General features: G+C 37.0%; 3 protein-coding genes across 3 annotated transcripts; 1 reads left to right on the top strand and 2 right to left on the bottom strand.

The window, feature by feature from the left end:
* Positions 1-3,958: 3,958 nt before the first annotated feature.
* On the bottom strand, positions 3,959-4,790 carry LOC128518375 (hemoglobin subunit beta-like). Its single transcript, XM_053491458.1, has 3 exons — positions 4,623-4,790; positions 4,290-4,512; positions 3,959-4,162 (listed from the first exon to the last, which is right to left on the bottom strand). The coding sequence occupies exons 1-3, from the start codon at positions 4,709-4,711 to the stop codon at positions 4,031-4,033; spliced, it is 444 nt and encodes a 147-aa protein (XP_053347433.1). The 5' UTR covers positions 4,712-4,790; the 3' UTR covers positions 3,959-4,030.
* Positions 4,791-5,956: 1,166 nt separating this feature from the next.
* LOC128518383 (hemoglobin subunit alpha-like) lies at positions 5,957-6,730 on the top strand. Its single transcript, XM_053491465.1, has 3 exons — positions 5,957-6,120; positions 6,223-6,430; positions 6,520-6,730. Exons 1-3 carry the CDS (start codon positions 6,026-6,028, stop codon positions 6,646-6,648), a joined length of 432 nt encoding a protein of 143 aa, XP_053347440.1. The 5' UTR covers positions 5,957-6,025; the 3' UTR covers positions 6,649-6,730.
* Positions 6,731-17,865: 11,135 nt separating this feature from the next.
* On the bottom strand, positions 17,866-18,701 carry LOC128518624 (hemoglobin subunit beta-like). The gene is made up of 3 exons (XM_053491813.1): positions 18,534-18,701; positions 18,199-18,421; positions 17,866-18,071 (listed from the first exon to the last, which is right to left on the bottom strand). The coding sequence occupies exons 1-3, from the start codon at positions 18,620-18,622 to the stop codon at positions 17,940-17,942; spliced, it is 444 nt and encodes a 147-aa protein (XP_053347788.1). The 5' UTR covers positions 18,623-18,701; the 3' UTR covers positions 17,866-17,939.
* Positions 18,702-18,847: the final 146 nt, after the last annotated feature.

Below are 18,847 nucleotides of genomic sequence, written 5' to 3'. Positions count from 1 at the left end.
TCTGGTGTAACATCAGAGACAAGAAGGCTGTGAGAATGGACATGAACCTGGAACATTCTGAAACACTCTTTACAAATCCTGGTGAGTAAACAGCTAACACAAGTTACTGTAATAATGACTCTGTCTGCCTGCATACACATCTTTATAGGTGTAAGTTACTTTTCTGAATCCTGTCACAGCCGTGCTCCATAGCTAACGGTAGCTAGCAACAGGCCAGTCCTGGTGTTCATAGTGATTTTGCTTGTTTGTTCCAACTACCAAACTGCTCAGCTAAAGCGCGGTTAATACAGACACTTAAAATCTGGTGTAAAAGAAGAGATTTAACACCAAGCAGCAGCGCGTGCATGTCCGGGTTTCCTTCGGGTTTCTCTGTGTAACCGGCTGCGTTTGTGCCGCATTATTTTAATTTCTCCCGCCAAATGCGGGAGATGTTATAAAATAAATGTGCTAAGTACTGTACTAGTAAATAAAGCTATGAAATATAAAGATTTAGTAAAAAAAATGGAGGCCGGAGGTGCTTAGTGGTTAAGGCATTGGATTATGGCATTGGGTTAAGGCATTGAATTACAGTTCGGAAGATCCCAGGTTCAAACCCCACAACCACCAAGTTGCCACTGTTGGGCCCTTGAGCAAGGCCCTTAACCCTCAACTGCTCAGCTGTACAATGAGATAAAATTGTAAGTCGCTCTGGATAAGAGCGTCTGCCAAATGTAAATACAACATTTCTCTCAGAATTAAAATTGAGAGAAAGTAATATGAAATTAAAATATTTATATTTACAATGTTATGTATGTTCTGATATGTAAGTAAAAGAAACTAACACTGATTGATTTTGTGTGTTTGTGTGAAACATGTTATATATTTTCTATATCTCTTTCACAGCACCAACACCACTAATGAAAAGAAGTTGAATGGAGATAAAACAGAAGGTAAATGTCAACTTTTTAAATGTTACAGAAGTATTAAATGTGTATGGAGCCCCTAAAGGGACATAGGTGATTTATATATTTTTTCCTGTATCTGGTGCGCACCAGATACTAACTGGTGCGCACCAGATACTAACTGGTGAGCAACAGATACTAATTGGTGCGCGCCAGATACTAATTGGTGCCGCCAGATACTAATTGGTGCGCGCCAGATACTAATTGGTGCGCGCCAGATACTAACTGATGAGCGCCAGATACTAATTGGTACTTCCCGTGGAGCATTATACCTGGCAAGACCATTCGGAGCATTTCGGTGTGTGTTTCTGTGCTGAAATGACATCAAATGAGTTCGTTCGGATACATTTTAACCTAGGACGTCATTATAAGGATATTGCTACTTTACTTGCAAGTCGTCAAAGTTATATTGTCTCCGAAAGTATTTAAAACGAATTTTGAGGCTTGTAACCTGTTTTGGCGCAAGGGATACACAAGTTTAGATCTGGTAATTGATTTCATTTATGAACAATTACAAACATCTGGCCAACTCCACGGGTATAGGTGGATGTACACTGAATGCAAAGAGAATGGATTACACATCAAAAAAGAAGACATGCGCATAATTCTACAAGAACTAAGCCCACGCAGCGTTGAACTCAGAAGAAGGAGACAGCTCCATCGCCAAAGCTATTTTGCAAAAGGGCCTAATTATATTTGGCACTTGGACTCTTATATGACAAACTGAAACCATTTGGTATCTGTATCCATGGCTGTATTGACGGGTTTTCCAGAAAAATCATCTGGATGAATGCATTTACTACCAGCAGTGATCCAAAAATCATTGGAGGCTACTACATGGAGGCAGTCGAAAGATAAGGTGGTTGTCCAAGAATTGTCAGAGGCGACCGGGGCACAGAGAATATTAAAGTCAGAGACTTTCAACGTTTTCTCCGTCGCAACATTCACGACAGCTCTGTTATTGAGTGCTACATTGAAGGGTCAAGCACAGCAAATCAACGACTAGAATATTGGTGGGGGTTTCTCAGGAGGGAATCAATGGAGATTTACATCTCTCTGTTTGTTGATCTGAAGGACCGTGGTTTGTTTGATGGTGCATATTTGGACAGAAGTCTAATTCAGTTCTGCTTCATGGGTATCATTCAGGTAAGCCACAGGTTTATCATATTGTTATGTTAAGTCTTTCATTATAAGCTGTGGCCCACAAATGCCATTGAATCAAAGATAGAAATTAAAAGGCTTAAAATATTTCACTTTACCTATAATAAGTCTAGACTATACGTTTATAAGTTTTCCACTCGAGTATACTAGATTTTCATTAACTAAAGTAAAAAATTTATATAGTTGATAGTCATGCATAAGGGTATAATTTTTATACAAGGGACAAAAACATGTACAAGGGACGTTTAAGTCAAAGCGGGATCGTTGATTGTGCAGAATAACAGAACACCCTCTTTATTTCTCTATATAAATTTTTTTCTCTATGTATGAGGTTGTGCATTGTTCTGTAAGAGCCACTGGAATGTTCACCGGAATTTTACCAGCAATGGGCTATGTAAAATCAAATCAGTTTTACGTCTTCGTTTTAGAGAATTTTCATTTCCCGTCCCGCTTTGACTTAAACACCACTCGTAGATCAGTGTGATGATGTATATTAATCCAAAAAGTATGTATTTGAACGGAAGTACTATTTTACCAGTCTGGTAGACTTTATAGTAACAGTCACACTTGTACTTACTTGTATACTATTGTTCCTTTTTTAGGTGCCAGCATTATGGGATGGCGGTGTAAACTGTGTGCATTTGTCGCATCATCAAAAGGAAAAGGATCATTATCGAGTGAAGCATGGTACTGTTGGTCATGGATATTTAGTGTCCTGTGTTCATTTAGACTGTCATTGCTTCTTTAAGACCTGCAGGTCTGCACACACATTTGGATGGATCCCACAGTTTGCAGGAAACTGAAGTGTGAAGGTGTGCAATCTTTCAGATGTAAAATGTGACTCATTAGATTCTAATACAAAAGGCTACTTTCCACATGTTAACTGTATAATACTTGTGGCAGAAGTATTGTTTCTGAGACTGTTTACTAATAAGATAAATCCAGCTCTTTGTCTATGATCTTGTTACTTGTCATTTGCATGTAAACCAGGTTGAGTTTAGACTTCATGTCTTGTCAAATTTGGCAAATAAATGTTTAATTAAAATGATAATGTGTGTATTGTTTTTTTTTCATTCAGTTAATATATTTAGTAAATGTAGCACATTTGTTTGTTAAATAATAGTATAATTTTCAGTATCTTCTACCTTCAGTACAGCACAGTTTTATTTTTTAGAGTGTATACATGTGAGAATATGTACATGATTATAAATTTAAGTGTCATTTAAAAATGCAAGGTTTAGGTTTCATTTACAGTTAATTATGGTAATTTTACATAACGGTACGTAATTTAAGATGGTGTAATTTAAAAATAAAATAAAATAAAATATTAAAAAAATATTAGTATTGAAATAATACTTAAAATAACAGTTGACTTATTAATTTAAAGATAATGTCACCTCAATAATGGACTGTTCTCTCTGTTGCCGACAGAGAGACGCTGTGGACAAGCTTCTTCCCTTATAGGCTATACAATCTCTGATCTGTTTTTTTTTTTTTTTTTTTTTGCGCTTCAGACAGTCATTGTCTCTCCACACTACTTATCACACATTTGCATATTTACTTTTGCACATGGTTTACACGTTGCACACTTCTGGGACTTGTTCTGTTCGTATTTGGACATTCCTTATTTTTCACACAAATGAGGACCAGCTGCACTCAGTTGTAATCTATCCTAAGTGTATGACTGACACTTAACATCTCCTACACCTAAATTCTATTTTTTAGCAGCTTTGTTATTGTTTTAGCAAATTATTTTTATATTTGAATAATTTTTCCTTTCATTTAATTTTTTTATTTGAATACTTCGTAGGCGGTCGTATAAGCAGTTTTCTGAATGCAGAAGACAATACAAAGAGTACGTGCTTCACGTTTTATTTCATGTTTTAATCACAGACAAAGGCATGCATGTTTTATTCTTTGATGCTTGCTTAGATGTAATGCAGGCTCAGAGCATCCACGACGACACTCAGGAACTTGTGCAAAACATCGTGCACGTCAGGGGTGAAGACAGAGGGTCCGAACTTTGCAGCGAGAGTTTCGGTGACAGTCTCAGCAAGGAGCTGAAAGCAGACAATTATATAGTGATAAACAGACGATAAGGCTGTAGCTTGACATTAAAGATAATCAGTCCTAATGTAAATTGCTTTATAACATTTTGCATTCTGCAGGTACTGACGTTAGACCTACCCAGAAGTTGCTGGGATCCACGTGCAGTTTCGAACAGTGCAGTTTACTCAGCTGTTCAAATGCACCCTTAACGTTGTCCATATGCTTCACAGCGTTGTCCAGACCACCCTTAACCACCTTTCCGTGGGCATTCACCTTGGGGTTTCCTTCAATTGCTGCGGCATTGGCTAGATTACCAAAGGAAGCGAAGTATCTCTGGGTCCATGGATAGACAATCAGGAGCCTAGGCAGCAAAAGTAATACACACATATGTAATATCCAAGGAACCCACCGAAAGAAAAACATATTAGACTTAATTGTGAAGTTTTGAATTTTCACATAGCATAAACCTACCTGGCCAGGGCATGTCCGATATCGTCACCAGTGACCTTACCCCACACGTCGTGGATGACTTGACGCTCGTGGTCTGACCAATGAACCATAGTGATGTCTTAATGAATTCTCTGAATTCCTGAGAAAAACCTGTTCTGAACGATTCTTTACCTATTTTGCATCGGGGCTCTTTTTATTGACGCTAAAACTCCCCTCCCTTCACTGAAGGAACATTTTTATTGGACGAGCTCCGGACGTTGGCAAGTTCAAAGAAGATCGGCAGCTAGCCAAGCATTACATTTTTTGGGGTAATGGTTGGGTGATTAGGGCGTCTACTAATTCTAGTCATCTGCACCATCAGATTAGTTTTTACGGTGAAAGGTAAATAAGATCACTTAAACTGCATTACGGCCCCAAATGCGTTAAAGCTTTATTCAAACATCCACATGAGTAAGTACATGCGTATGGCTTCACGTAAAATAAAGTTTTTTTTATTAATCGCAACAATATTTAATCTTATATCATTTATTTATTATAAGAGAACTTAAAGCTTATCTAAACCTACAGATGACCACACCCCGTAATGAACTAGAATTTATTTTATAACTGAAATATTAATCAATACACCAACATAGGCAGAAGATTTTATTATTTTACGCATTTGGTGGTTCTAAGACTAATCTTTCACATTATTTTTTTTAGTGTTGAATCAATAAACAGAGTGTTAATATAACATCCTACTGTAGGTTCAGACCAGGACCAGTTAGGCTCATGGGTGAAAATCTTAAAGCTATTAAGCAGTGAAACAGCACATAAAATATTGTACTTCTTTTTCTCTTTAAGAAATAAATAATACAATTATTTGGTAATAATCTAATAATCTAATTATTTTTGTTTTTACTAAGACTTTCTAAGACTAATTCTAAGACAAATCTTTCATGTTACGTTTCTTAGTGTTGAAACAGTAAACAGAGTGTTAATATAACATCCTACTGTAGGTTCAGACCAGGACCAGTTGGACTCATGTGAAGGCCGAAAATCGTGTGAAACAGCACATAAAATATTGTACTTCTTTTTCTCTTTAATTACAATTATTACAATTATTACAATTATTTGGTAATATTCTAACAATCTAATTATTTTCGTGTGTTTTTTTTGTAAAAAGGACTAGCATCCGTTTAAGTCGCCCTGTAACTTTTTTTTTTTTGCATCTAAAGGTCATCTGAGTTTATTATGCAGCGTTTCAGCCCATTTTGGAGAAGATCCAAATATGACTAGACAGTTAAAGTAAGAGGTGGAGTCTAGATTTACTATGGCAGGGTGTGCCTGATATCAAACTCAATAAAAAGAGGCACACGGCTTCAACATCCACAAAAAAAATTTGCGAGACATTTTTTGAGCTGAAAACCCAGACAAGTGCCACAATGAGTCTCACAGCTAAGGACAAGGCCGTTGTGAAGGATCTTTGGGGAAAGATCTCTTCCAAGGCTGATGAGATTGGCGCCGAGGCATTTGGCAGGTGAATTAATTGCTTTTAATAACTGGACAACAAATTGTTGTGGTACATACTAGTTTATACTGACTAATTCTTTTCTTATTTGCTTGATGTTTTTTTATGCAGGCTGCTGGAGGTCTATCCTCAGACAAAGACCTACTTCTCTCACTGGTCTGATCTTCATCCCGGATCACCCCAAGTGAAAAAGCACGGTGCCGTAATTGCCAGGAAAATTGGAGAAGCCGTTGCCCACATCGACGATCTTTGCGGATCCCTGACCGCACTAAGCGAGCTGCATGCTTTTAAGCTCCGTATTGACCCTGCTAATTTCAAGGTAAGCAGCAGACTATTAATACAGATTTTCCTGCGTTTAATTAAACACAGACTGTCTTGTAACGATGGTTTCAATTTCCTCTATTATAGCTCCTGGCCAGGACCCTTAAGGTGACCGTGTCCATGCTTTTCCCCGGGGACTTCACCCCTGAAGTTCAGGTGTCTTTTGACAAGTTTCTGGACAACCTGGCCTATGCTCTGTCTGATAAGTACCGCTAAATGAAGTACCAGTTTCAGGAGACGTCGTTTGATTGACATCCAGAAATGATCGTGACAATAAACAGAATTAAACAATACACAACTGTTTCATGTTATTTATCCGGGTTGCCAAAGTTCTTATTAAACACATAACAGTCTTATACACACAAAAACCCAAAACAGTAATATACACTTCATTAGAAAATAGGAATTCTGCATGGGGTTCTTAATTTAATAAAACATTCTAGTTCGGAGCACTTTATCTCACTGTATTCTTTCTTTCTTTCTTTCTTAAATTCAATGCAAACTGAAGACCGTTGGGTAACAGTACATCACTCCAATTCACTGTTACAATTTATTAATATTTATTTTACATTTTAATGCGCAGGACGGGTAAAAATGAAATGAAAAAAAAAAATTTTCAGTGCTTTTTCATCTTAAGTCAAGTCAAGTCAGGTAGGCTTGTCTTGACTTAAGATGAAAAAGCACTAAAAAAAGAATACGGGTCATTTCATTGTCATTTCATCCATATCCAATTCAATACAACAGAAGGTGCTACTTAAAACATCAATTAACAAAACTAACCAAGAAACGTAATTAAGCATTTCTTGTAACTTGCAGCAATGATAGAAAAGAGCTTTGTGCAAATAACAAGTATTATCTATAGTGCAAAAGAGCAATTAGAGGTTGGTATGTACAATTGTTAGATAATTGTTGATCCGTGTGTTTGCGCGTGTGTTTTTATCAGTTCAGTCCCACTGTTTGGGACAAATTCTATTATTGTTTTCTGTCTTAATGTGTAAGCTTTTTTTCTACCTGTAATTATTTTTTTATTGTTATAAAAATTACATTATAATTTGGCATGGTTGCGACCTGCCATCGCAGTACTATCAATAAATAACAAAACACCATGCATTCTGAAATGGAAATGCGAAATTACATGCACAAAAAACTTACCTTACCAGCTAAAGCCCAATATTTTGTCATTTAGCTAGCTAAAATAATGAATGTCATTAGCTAGCTAAAAACACTATTTGCTAACACTTAAACGTGTTGAATTACTGTAAACTACTGGCAGTTGCCAGAATTCTTTTTTTCTATTTTTTACAGTGAACCTACCGTAATTGACAACTAAGGTTTATTAATGTAAATTATTTATTAGCACCATAATGTGTATTGTTTAATTATAAACATAACTAAATAATACACAATTGTTTCGTGTACGTCACTGTAATGTGTTTTAATTAAAACCCACACTTTTATAAAGGTTAAAACTTTTATCATCATCATCATTATTATTATTATTATTATTATTATTATTATTATTATGTTTTCATTACTATTATGAGTCTTTGCGTACTGCAACCATCACCGCTGCTTATTATTTATTATGCTTTACAGTAGATGTTATAAAAAAAATTAATGGATTGAGGTTCTTAGTAATACTGTGCAATATTGCAGGTTCTTATGAGCATGCAGTTTTTGTAGTTCTCTTGTAGAATCTCTTGTAATAATAACCCACTGCTGTATTTTTTTAACTATAGCAAGTAAAAAAGTATTGTGCTTATATATATATATATATATATATATATATATATATATATATATATATATATATATAAGCACAATACTTTTAAAATCACTGCCGCAATTTCATACAGATTCTTTGATTTTTTGCTGCCAAACATACCTTTAATAAATTCGCTTCAACAATGATGACAATTGAATGAATTGACAATGTATAATTTTTCACACAATAACAGCAAGAGTGAGTTGTTTTGCTGCCTCTGTTAAATGCTTTTGGTTTTCTTGTCGGTGCTCTCAGCACTTTATGTTGTCTTTTTGTAAATATAGTGTTCATTTGTAATTTGTGGTCTTAGCTAGTTAAGTTTTGTCTTAGCTCGTTTTCGTTAATGTTTATTGTTAATTTATGTTGTATGTAACACCTTGACCCTAGAAAAACGTTGTTTTTACTAAACTGTATATGGTTGAAATGACAATAAAAGACTTGATACCAAAGTGCTTTACTGTATTCTAATAAAGTCACTACAGTATTTCTGTAACCCTATATTATGGTCCTAAAATTGCATGTACTAAATGAGTCAAAATTAATGAAAAAAATAAATAAATCTGGGGTATTTCTGTTTGTTGACTTGTCTCTCCCTCTTTTTCTTTCAAGGAAGGAAGGCTATAACTTTTTATCCAATATGTGTATAACACCACTCTCAAACACTCACTCCCTCACTCACTCACTCGTCGTCTATACCGCTTTATCCTGTATTCAGGGTCGCGGGGACCTGGCGCCAAAAAAAAAAGAGTTAATTTTATCTTGTTCGGTTCAGAACTCCTGACCTGATATTTAGATATACTATTCTTCAATACATATATTTGTTTGACAGGGAAGCTGTGTGCAAACAGGAATATATATTATTTTTCAAAAAAAAAAAAAAAAAAGCACCCCAGAAAAAAGGGCACTTTCTCTCCAGGAATAAAAAAGGCAGGTGCTCAAGCCCCCTTTGATCTCTATGTGTGCACGTGCCTGCCTGGCGCGATACACCCTGGGTGCCAATCCATCGCAGTGCACACACATACATGCACACACACACACACACACACACACACACACACACACACACACACACACACACACACACTACGGGCAATTTGGGAATGCCAATTAGCCTAACCTACATATCTTTGGACTGTGAAGAAAACTGGAGTACCTGGAGGAAACTGGAGGAAACCCACCAAGCACGGAACATTTTACACACGATCACTGGGAGCTCAGGAGCAGCAGGTGTAGATCCAAACCATCATGAAGCAGATTCCAGCTAGAGGTGGTCCTTCTCTGGATGCCTTAAGATCCTAGCAGGGTAGGCATTTGTCTATTGGAGCTGGCACTATCTCAAGATGCCTCGGAATGGGCAGAGCAGGTGGAAAGAACATTTCTGTTACATTTCTGAAGTTGGCGCGTGTGTTGAGTGCCGCAGTCTTTTTGAACATGTGGATTAGTAGAGCGTTTCTCCACCTCACAACGGACAACTTCATCTTTTAAACTGTGGTAAGTGCATGTATTTATCAAGTGCTTAGATTTGCTCTGGACATTAGTGGGGACCTATGACTCCACCCCCATCCCCTGCCTCAGCCTATTATTGATAACAATGTTAAATCTCAGTACAATAATAATATCAAGTCATCGTTCAACATCACCTGTGACCCCTTCTCCCATCGCATTGTTTAGGTTCTGTCACCTGAAAAAAACAGTCAGCGAATGCATTTTAAAAACTAGTGGATTGTCTATTGGTGAACTGTCAACAAAATTCTAGCCACAGCTAGATAGCATATCAATTTCTTTCACAAGACTGATTTCTGACGAATAGTAGTCATTAGATCAGGAGAACTGACAGGGATCATATTTATACTTTTACATTTAGCTGTTTAATCTGCTGTTAGTTTTAAGTCCGTATTCACAGACTATAGCCTGCCCTGTGCGTCAAAGCTGTAAAAACACACACACACACACACACACACACACTTGCCGCCAACCTCACATGTATGTCACCCAACACACCTTCTTGCACGGGAAAAAAAATCCACTGCATTTGGTGCTGCTTGAATGGAGTTTGCATGTCCCCGTGCTTGGTGGGTTTCCTCCGGGTACTCTGGTTTCCTCCCACATTCCTAAGACATGTAGGTACAGTGAGGTTAATTGACGTTCCCAAATCGCCCGTCCAGGGTGTACCCTGCCTCGTGCCCTAAGCCTCCTGGGATAGGCTCCAGGTCCCCGTGACCCTGAATACAGCATAAAGCGATACAGAAGATGAGTGAATGAGTGTATCTGAACGCAGCCATAGCCTCTCAAATGATAGCAGGGAAAGGCATAGCCAATCAAAATGTTCATATGTGTTTTGAGGGCGGGAGGACTCAAGGAGCGAACGTGGAGAAAGTGATGTATCCCTTGCTGTGTGTCTAGGTTAATGTTGACAGCACGATTTTTTTAAAAGGTGGATTAAATTATTGGTGGAGACATTTCAATGGTCGGAGGATGTTGTTGGAGACACATTCCCTCCGCCCCTGCCTCGACCCCTGTCAGCTGTCCAATTACAGGCCAATATCAAACCTTCCCTTCATCTCTAAGATTCTGGAAAAGATAGTAGTGGAGCAGCTATGCTCATATCTACATAGAAATAGCATACATGAACTGTATCAGTCAGGATGTAGGCCTCATTACAGCACAGAAACAGCACTCATTAAAATAGTAAATGACCTCCTATTGACATGTTAAGCAATGTGTGCAGGACATAAGAGATTGGATGCTAATTATCTTCCTTCTGCCTAATCCTGATAAGACAGAAGTTCTAGTCATAGGACCACATTCAGCTAAAAGTAAGATTTTAGATCACACTGTAACTTTAGATGGCTTTTCTGTTCCATCAAGTGCTACAGTAAAAGACCTCAGTGTGATTATAGATTCCAGCCTTTCATTTGAAGCTCATGTAGATAATAGTACCAGAAAAGCATTCTTTAACCTCAGAAATATTGCCAAGATAAGAAATATACTGTCACCAAACGATGCAGAAAAACTAGTTCATGCTTTTATCACCTCTAGATTAGACTATTGTTATGCCTTACTGTCTTGTTGTTTAACTAGATGCATAAACAAGCTTCAGCTAGTCCAGAATGCAGCAGCGAGAGTCCTCACCGTAAAATTTCGCATTAATTTTAAAATACTACTTTTGACATATAAAGCATTAAATGGTCTCCCGAATCGAGCGAACTGCTAGTGTCTTACGAACCGCCACGCCTACTTCGATTAAAGGATGCAGGCTGCTTGTCAGTACCGCGTATTACACTCAAAAAAATGAACATGGCTACCTGTTACATGTACTAAAATGTAATATGTGTTTTGTACATAATAATTTCATGTTTCCAAGATAAACATGAATAAATGATGTTGTATTTACATGAAATTCAACAACTTAACATGTATTAGATTTAATCATGTTGAGATAAACCAAAGAGATCTTGTCACTATGAAAACCGGAAATAGCAAAACCGGAAATATCGCGAGAAGACATCGCGAGAAGAGAACACAGCGTGTTGAGAAGACAAACGTTTGGCGGGCCTGTGGAAAAGGTAAGCAGGAATTAATTCCCATCTTTCTAAATAGAAACAAAATACTGAACATAAATGTCACCTTCTGTTTAGCGATGTTTAGTCACATTATTTTGGTTTAAGCTATTTCTTGTATTTTTAATCACACTTAAAATACTGACAGTTATATGCGCGTGCTTAATCTGCGGTTCGGTTCTGGTTTCGGTCTGTTCTCATGAGTTGTGAAGCGAGAGGAAGAAAGTATAAATATTGTTCATTTGATAAATTAAGTATCATGAATTTTAATTGAATCTATCTCTGTATTTTTTTACAGGAGTTTGTGAGTGAAAGTGTCCTGTCTGCATCTGACTTCAGGAGTTTCCTGACCAACCGTCTCTAACGGTCATATTTAAAAGTCATAACGGACAGTTATAAAGTACAAAACTTTCTGTTGGTGTTAATTTTTTTTTCTATGATTAATACTTATTTGTGGTGTTTTATGTTTTGTACATCTTTTCAAATTAAGACTTCATTTGTAAGATGCTGCTGGTGTAAAATAAAAATCTCTGTTTTATCCCGTTTGTCTTATGCTTCCTTCCTTCACAGAATTCTGTTGACCAGGGCTTGAAAATTAAATTTACTTGAGTTGGATCAACTTAATTTACAACTGAAAAATGTGTTGTACCAACGCTATACATTTATGTTAACAGTATTAAATTATGTTGGACGCAGCTGTAGTAAATAAGTTCAATTAACCTAATAAAATTAATTTGACTGAACCTAAGAACATTAAGTTGGGCCAACAAAATTGCTTAATGTTGAAAGAAAGCCATTAAATCAGGTGGAAATTCTTTCCATAATTTAATTACGTTCATTCAACAAGTTATTTTTTTGAGTGTATGAAAACTACAGCTGGGGGCAGAGCTTTTTCTTACAAAGCCCCAAATTTATGAAATAGTCTTCCAAATAATGTTCGGGACTCAGACACAGTCTCAGTGTTTAAGTCTAGGCTAAAATCCTACTTATTTCATCAAGCATTTTTATAAATAGATTTGTCTTGGGTAAAGGGGCAGATCTGGGGGGCTCATTGACGTAGAGTATTATGGTAAACTGGTATGTTTAGATGCTGTCTTTCCCACTTTCATTGATCACTTGGGTTTGTTGACGGTAAGGTGATTGTTTGCTTTAAATCTCAGGGACCCCTTATGTCTGTGTTTCCTTCTGGCTCTCCCTTTTAGTTATTCTGTTATAGTTAGTACTGGCGGAGTCTCTGCTTGCACTCTACACTAAATATACATTTACTTTATACATTATATGACTGTGACCATACCTCTCCTCTTCTGCTCTCTCTCCCCACTCTCTCTTGCCTCTCTCCCCCCGCTCTCTCTTTGTCTCCCTCCCCCCTCTCTCTCTTTGTCTCTCTCTCTGTGTCTCTCTCTGTTTCTCTCACTGTCTCTCACTCTCTGTCTCTCTCTCTCTTTGTCTCTATGTGTATATAAAAATAAAAAATATTATATAAAAAGTTATAAAAAAATTGTAAAACAGTAATTTCCTTAATTTATTATAATAAAGTGAGATTAAAACCTCTTCCCTCTCTCTGTCGAGCTACACATGTCGTTCCTGAGCTGCCAGTAATCCAGACTCTCTCTGCCCTCTGGACCTGTCTGACCCATCCTGGTGCCCCGCTTCTGGTGGGAGATCTCGTCACATGGATGCCCCGCATGCCTCTTTGGGATGCGTCTGGTATTTGGGGATGGTTTTACTCTACCATGAAGCCTCTGGCCTCGACTGTTGTTGACAGCTGTTTCTCTGAGGACTTGACTTGGCTGTAGTTGCTCCATAATTTAAGACTGGAATTTCCTACAAGTCTACCTGAGTCTTCAATAACTACCTGGACTCCATATTAACATCAATTAACATCAACTGTTATGCTGAACTGCCTGCCACCTAACACACAGTATGAATGCAGATTAATTCCTGCTTTCTGTTTTACCCAAATGAGGATGGGTTCCCTGTTGACTCTGGTTCCTCTCAAGGTTTCTTCCTATTACTATCTCAGGGAGTTTTTCCTTGCCACTGTCGCCCGTGGCTTGCTCAACAGGGACAATCTGATCATTTTGATTCATGCACAATCACATTCTATACAGACTTAAATAATTCTTTTGATTGTGTAAAGCTGCTACGCGGCAATGACAATTGTTAAAAGCACTATACAAATAAAATGGAATTGAAATAATAGTTTATCGGTTAGCTAGCTAAAACAATGAATGTTGTTAGCTAGCTAAAACACTACAGTTGCTACACTCTAAAAAATAAAACTGCTGTACTCAATTTTTTTGGTGAAACATTTTTACACTTAAAAATATTGAGTAAATATAAAAAAAATATAAAAATCATGTAAAATATACTTCATGAATTGAGTACAAGTCAGTAAAAAAATTAAGTAGACCTGAATAACTATATTTAGTACAATGATGTACAAAATTGAGTAAATGTAATGAAAATTAGAAGTTAATGAAAAGTGAAAATAAGTAAAATAATTGAGTAGATATAATTGAAATGGAAGGTAAAAGATACTGAAAATTATACTATTATTTAATAAACAAATGTGCTACATTTACTAAATATTTTAACTGAATGAAAGAAACAATACACACATTTTCATTTTAATTTTAATTAAACATTTATTTGCCAAATTTGACAAGACATGAAGTCTAAACTCAACCTGGTTTACTTTGCAAATGACATGTAACAAGATCCTAAACAGAGAGCTGGATTTATCTTATTAGTAAACAGTTTCACAAACAATACTTCTGCCACAAGTATTATACAGTTAACACATGGAAAGTAGACTTTTGTATTAGAATCTAATGAGTCACATTTTACATCTGAAAGATTGCACACCTTCACACTTCAGTTTCCTGCAAACTGTGGGATCCATACAAATGTGTGTGCAGACCTTCTCAGGTCTTAAAGAAGCAATGACAGTCTAAATGAAGACAGGACACTAAATATCCATGACCAACAGTACCATGCTTCACTCCATAATGATCGAAATTCCTTTTGATGATACGACAAATGTGTAGAGCTTACACCGCCATCCCATAAACTGGCACCTGAAAAAGGAACAATAGTATACAAGTAAGTACAAGTGTGACTGTTACTGTAAAGTCTACCAGACTGGTAAAATAGTACTTCCATTCAAATACATACTTTTTGGACTAATAGTCTACTTCTATCTTTGATTCAATGGTTACACATTTAATACTTCTGTAACATTTAAAAAAGTTGACATTTACCTCCTGTTTTATCTCTATTCAACTTCTCTTCATTAGTGGTGTTGGTGCTGTGAAAGAGATATAGAAAATATATAACATGTTTCACACAAACACACACACACACACACACACACACACACACACACAAAATCAATCAGTTTTAGGTTCTTTTACTTACATATCAGAACATACATAATGTTTCACTTCAATATTTAAATTTCATATTACTTTCTCCCAATTCTAATTCTGAGAGAAATGTTGTATTTTCACAAAATCTTTATATTTCATAGCTTTAGTTACTAGTACAGTACTTTTATTTTTATAACATCTGCTGCTGCTTGCTCAGTGTTTAATCATGTTAAAAATACTTATATACAGTGACGGATAAAACAGTACCAGAGTCCGGACACTGCACCTCATTTCTGCTGTTTAAACCGGATTTGTTCTGAGTTTCTTTCTTAAAGTGTCGGAATGACCGAGCAGACTCGCGGTTCAGTGTGTGAGGTGGACCCGGTACACATGCGGTAATTACTGTATTTGAACATGCTAGTTTTATATCCTCGCCACAGTGGCGGTTGGCTGCGCAAAATCACCGCATGTGGCGGGAGAAATTCAAATATTGCGGCACAACCGCGGCCGGTTACACCGAGAAACCCGGAAAAAACACGGACATGCACGCGCCGCTGCTCGGTGTTAAATCTCTTCTTTTACACCAGAGTTTAAGTGTCTGTATTAAACGCGCTTTAGCTGAGCAGTTTGGTGGTTGGAACAAACAAGCTAAATCACACTGAACCCCAGGACTGGCCTGTTGCTAGCTATCGTTAGCTCTGGAGCTCGGCTGTGACAGGATTCAGAACAGTAACTCACACCCTATAAAGTTGTATGTGCAGGCAGACAGAGTCATTATTACAGTAACTTGTGTTAGCTGTTTACTCACCAGGATTTGTAAGGAGTGTTCCAGGTGCTTCATGTCCATTCTCACATCCTCACAGCCTTCTTGTCTCTGATGTTACACCAGACTTCCCATGAGCACTTGCACAGGGCAATTTACTCAATTATTTAAGTTTTTGTTGTTAAAAATAAAGAATATTGAGTTGGAATAAGTGATAATTGTAGTTCTTGAAACTAATCAGTACAATTACTCCATTACCAGATATTTTGATTGAAATGTATCAAAAAATAATAAGTGCATATTAAAAATATAATTCAGTTAGTCAAATACTGATTTTTACTAGTGAAGTAAACTTAAATTATAGTGTAAATTTAAGACAAAATAAATAATTGTTTTTTTAGGCATTTATTTTGATTTGTCTAACTCAAACAATCATGTATGTGACTTTTAGAGATTTTATTAAGGTAACATAACTTTTTTATAACTGTGAAATTTACAAGGCCACAGAATCATTTTTTAGAGTGTAACACTCCCGAAAGCTTCTTATCGCTTAAGTATACCTTAACCTCTCTCTTAACGTTATGGCGCGTTTCCCAAAACGTTCGTACGCTAAGTATCTCTTAGGTAAGTCACACGTTCGTAAGGTTGGTCTGGACCAACCTTAACTCACTCATAGGGTAGTTTCAGCTGAAGACGCTAGTCGCCGCTACTGAGCAGCAGTCTATAAATCAGCGGTGTGTACAAGCACATTATGGCGCGTTATCAAAGTTGTATTAATGATGTAATATACTGTAGGTCTGTTTACATTTTTTATTTTATTTGATATCAGAACTAATAGAGTAACTTTTAATTAACCTATTTCATAATGTTACTAATGCATTAAAATTGGCAATCACGTTTAATATTAAACAGGTGGCAAACAATTTGGCAGCGATACAGCGTGTTATGCTAAACTGAAGACGGCACCGTCTGCGGAGCCGTGAGGTTCATGTATTTTTTTCCTTTAGGCAAAACTTCAGCCCTTTTCATATTTTGCATAAGGTAGCTATTAAAAAAAAGTTTCGCCATCCAAAGAAACAGATTATGGAGCTTCTTAACCTGCTCAGACCTGCGCAACGTTTAATTAGCATAGAAAGTGCTGTCTTTCTAAACGCTGTCATGCAAAAGGAGTGAAAAATCGATTTCTGAGCAACCGATGTTAGCTAATTCAGGACCTTCACTGTAGACAGCGCCTTGTAACGTAGGACGTAAGAGGCAGCGACTTATAAAGACTCTGAAGGGACAGTTCGAGAAACACACTTAAAAAAAGTAATCACTCTACGTAAGATATATCTTAAGAGTCTTCTTAGCGCGCTAAGAGTGTGCGTTATCGAGAAACCGGGCCCTGCTCGTGTTTGAACATAGCTTATTTTTCACAACAAATGAGGACCAACTGCACTCAGTTGTAATTTATCCTGTATATCTTAAGTGTATGACTGACAAACATCTCCTACTTCAATTCAGTTTTTTAGCAACATTGTACATATTGTTAATTTTTCAGCAAATTATTTTTATATTTGAATAATTTTCCCTTATTTCATATTTCATTTCTTGATTTGAATACTCTATTTTCTTTTTACATTTTAGGCCACAGGCAGTCGTATAAGCATTTCTCTGAATATCGGACTGTGTATGGCTGTGTATGTGACAAATAAATATTGAATTTAAATAAAGATCTTTTTAATTGTTTGTGTTTTTTTATTGATGTGGATTATTACTGAAAAATTAGACCCCTTCATGAAAACGCGATATATCATTTTTTTCTGATCCCGGCATCGGCAAACTTTACTGTATTTACAAGTGAGCTAATATTTGTAGCGTCCACATAAATTGTCATCAAGATCCTTCTAATGGTCTAAACGTGTAGAATTTGCACTTGGTGGACGTGCACTTCACATTTTATAGTTGACTTTTAGCAGAAGACAATACAAAGAATACGTGCTTCACGTTTTATTTCATGTTTTAATCACAGAGTAAAAGGCATGCATATTTTATACTCTGATGCTTGCTTAGTGGTATTGTTTGCCCAGAGCATCCACGACGGCACTCAGGAACTTATGCAAAACCTCGTGCACGTCAGGGGTGAAGACAGAGGGTCCGAACTTTGCAGCGAGAGTTTCGGTGACAGTCTCAGCAAGGAGCTAAAAACAGACAATTATATAGTCATAAACAGACGATAAGGCTGTAGCTTGACATTAGAGATAATCAGTCCTAATGTAAATTGCTTTATAACATTTTGCATTCTGCAGGTACTGACGTTAAACCTACCCAGAAGTTGCTGGGATCCACGTGCAGTTTCTCAGAATGCAGCTTACTCAGCTGTTCAAATGCACCCTTAATGTTGTCCATATGCTTCACAGCGTTGTCCAGACCACCCTTAACCACCTTTCCATGGGCATTCACCTTGGGGTTTCCTTCAATTGCTGCGGCACTGGCTAGATTACCAAAGGAAGCGAAGTATCTCTGGGTCCATGGATAGACAATCAGGAGTCTAGGCAGCAAAAGTAATACACACATATGTAATATCCAAGGAACCCACCGAAAGAAAAACATATCAGACTTAATTTTGTGAAGTTTCGAATTTTCACATATCATAAACCTACCTGGCCAGGGCATGTCCGATATCGTCACCGGTGACCTTACCCCACACGTCGTGGATGACTTGACGCTCGTGGTCTGACCAATGAACCATAGTGATGTCTTAATGAATTCTCTGAATTCTTGAGCAAAACCTGTTCTGAAAGAATCTTTACCTATTTTGCATCGGGGCGCTTTTTATTGACGCTAAAACTCCCCTCCCTTCACTGAAGGAACATTTTGATTGGACGAGCTCCGGACGTTGGCAAGTTCAAAGAAGATCGGCAGCTAGCCAAGCATTATTTTTTTTGGCTAATAGTTGGGTGATTAGGGCGTCTAC

The sequence above is a fragment of the Clarias gariepinus genome, chromosome 3 (assembly GCF_024256425.1).
Source record: "Clarias gariepinus isolate MV-2021 ecotype Netherlands chromosome 3, CGAR_prim_01v2, whole genome shotgun sequence".
In the NCBI taxonomy this organism is placed as follows: Eukaryota; Metazoa; Chordata; class Actinopteri; order Siluriformes; family Clariidae; genus Clarias; species Clarias gariepinus.
This window is presented reverse-complemented; position numbering and strand designations above follow the sequence as displayed.

Coding starts and splice junctions, on each gene's coding strand:
- LOC128518375 (XM_053491458.1), bottom strand. CDS start 4,711: ATGGTTCATTGGTCAGACCACGAGCGTCAAGTCATCCACGACGTGTGG. Junction 4,513..4,622: donor ATCGGACATGCCCTGGCCAG/GTAGGTTTATGC, acceptor TTTGCTGCCTAG/GCTCCTGATTGTCTATCCAT. Junction 4,163..4,289: donor TGGATCCCAGCAACTTCTGG/GTAGGTCTAACG, acceptor GTCTGCTTTCAG/CTCCTTGCTGAGACTGTCAC.
- LOC128518383 (XM_053491465.1), top strand. CDS start 6,026: ATGAGTCTCACAGCTAAGGACAAGGCCGTTGTGAAGGATCTTTGGGGA. Junction 6,121..6,222: donor GGCGCCGAGGCATTTGGCAG/GTGAATTAATTG, acceptor TTTTTTATGCAG/GCTGCTGGAGGTCTATCCTC. Junction 6,431..6,519: donor TTGACCCTGCTAATTTCAAG/GTAAGCAGCAGA, acceptor CCTCTATTATAG/CTCCTGGCCAGGACCCTTAA.
- LOC128518624 (XM_053491813.1), bottom strand. CDS start 18,622: ATGGTTCATTGGTCAGACCACGAGCGTCAAGTCATCCACGACGTGTGG. Junction 18,422..18,533: donor ATCGGACATGCCCTGGCCAG/GTAGGTTTATGA, acceptor TTTGCTGCCTAG/ACTCCTGATTGTCTATCCAT. Junction 18,072..18,198: donor TGGATCCCAGCAACTTCTGG/GTAGGTTTAACG, acceptor GTCTGTTTTTAG/CTCCTTGCTGAGACTGTCAC.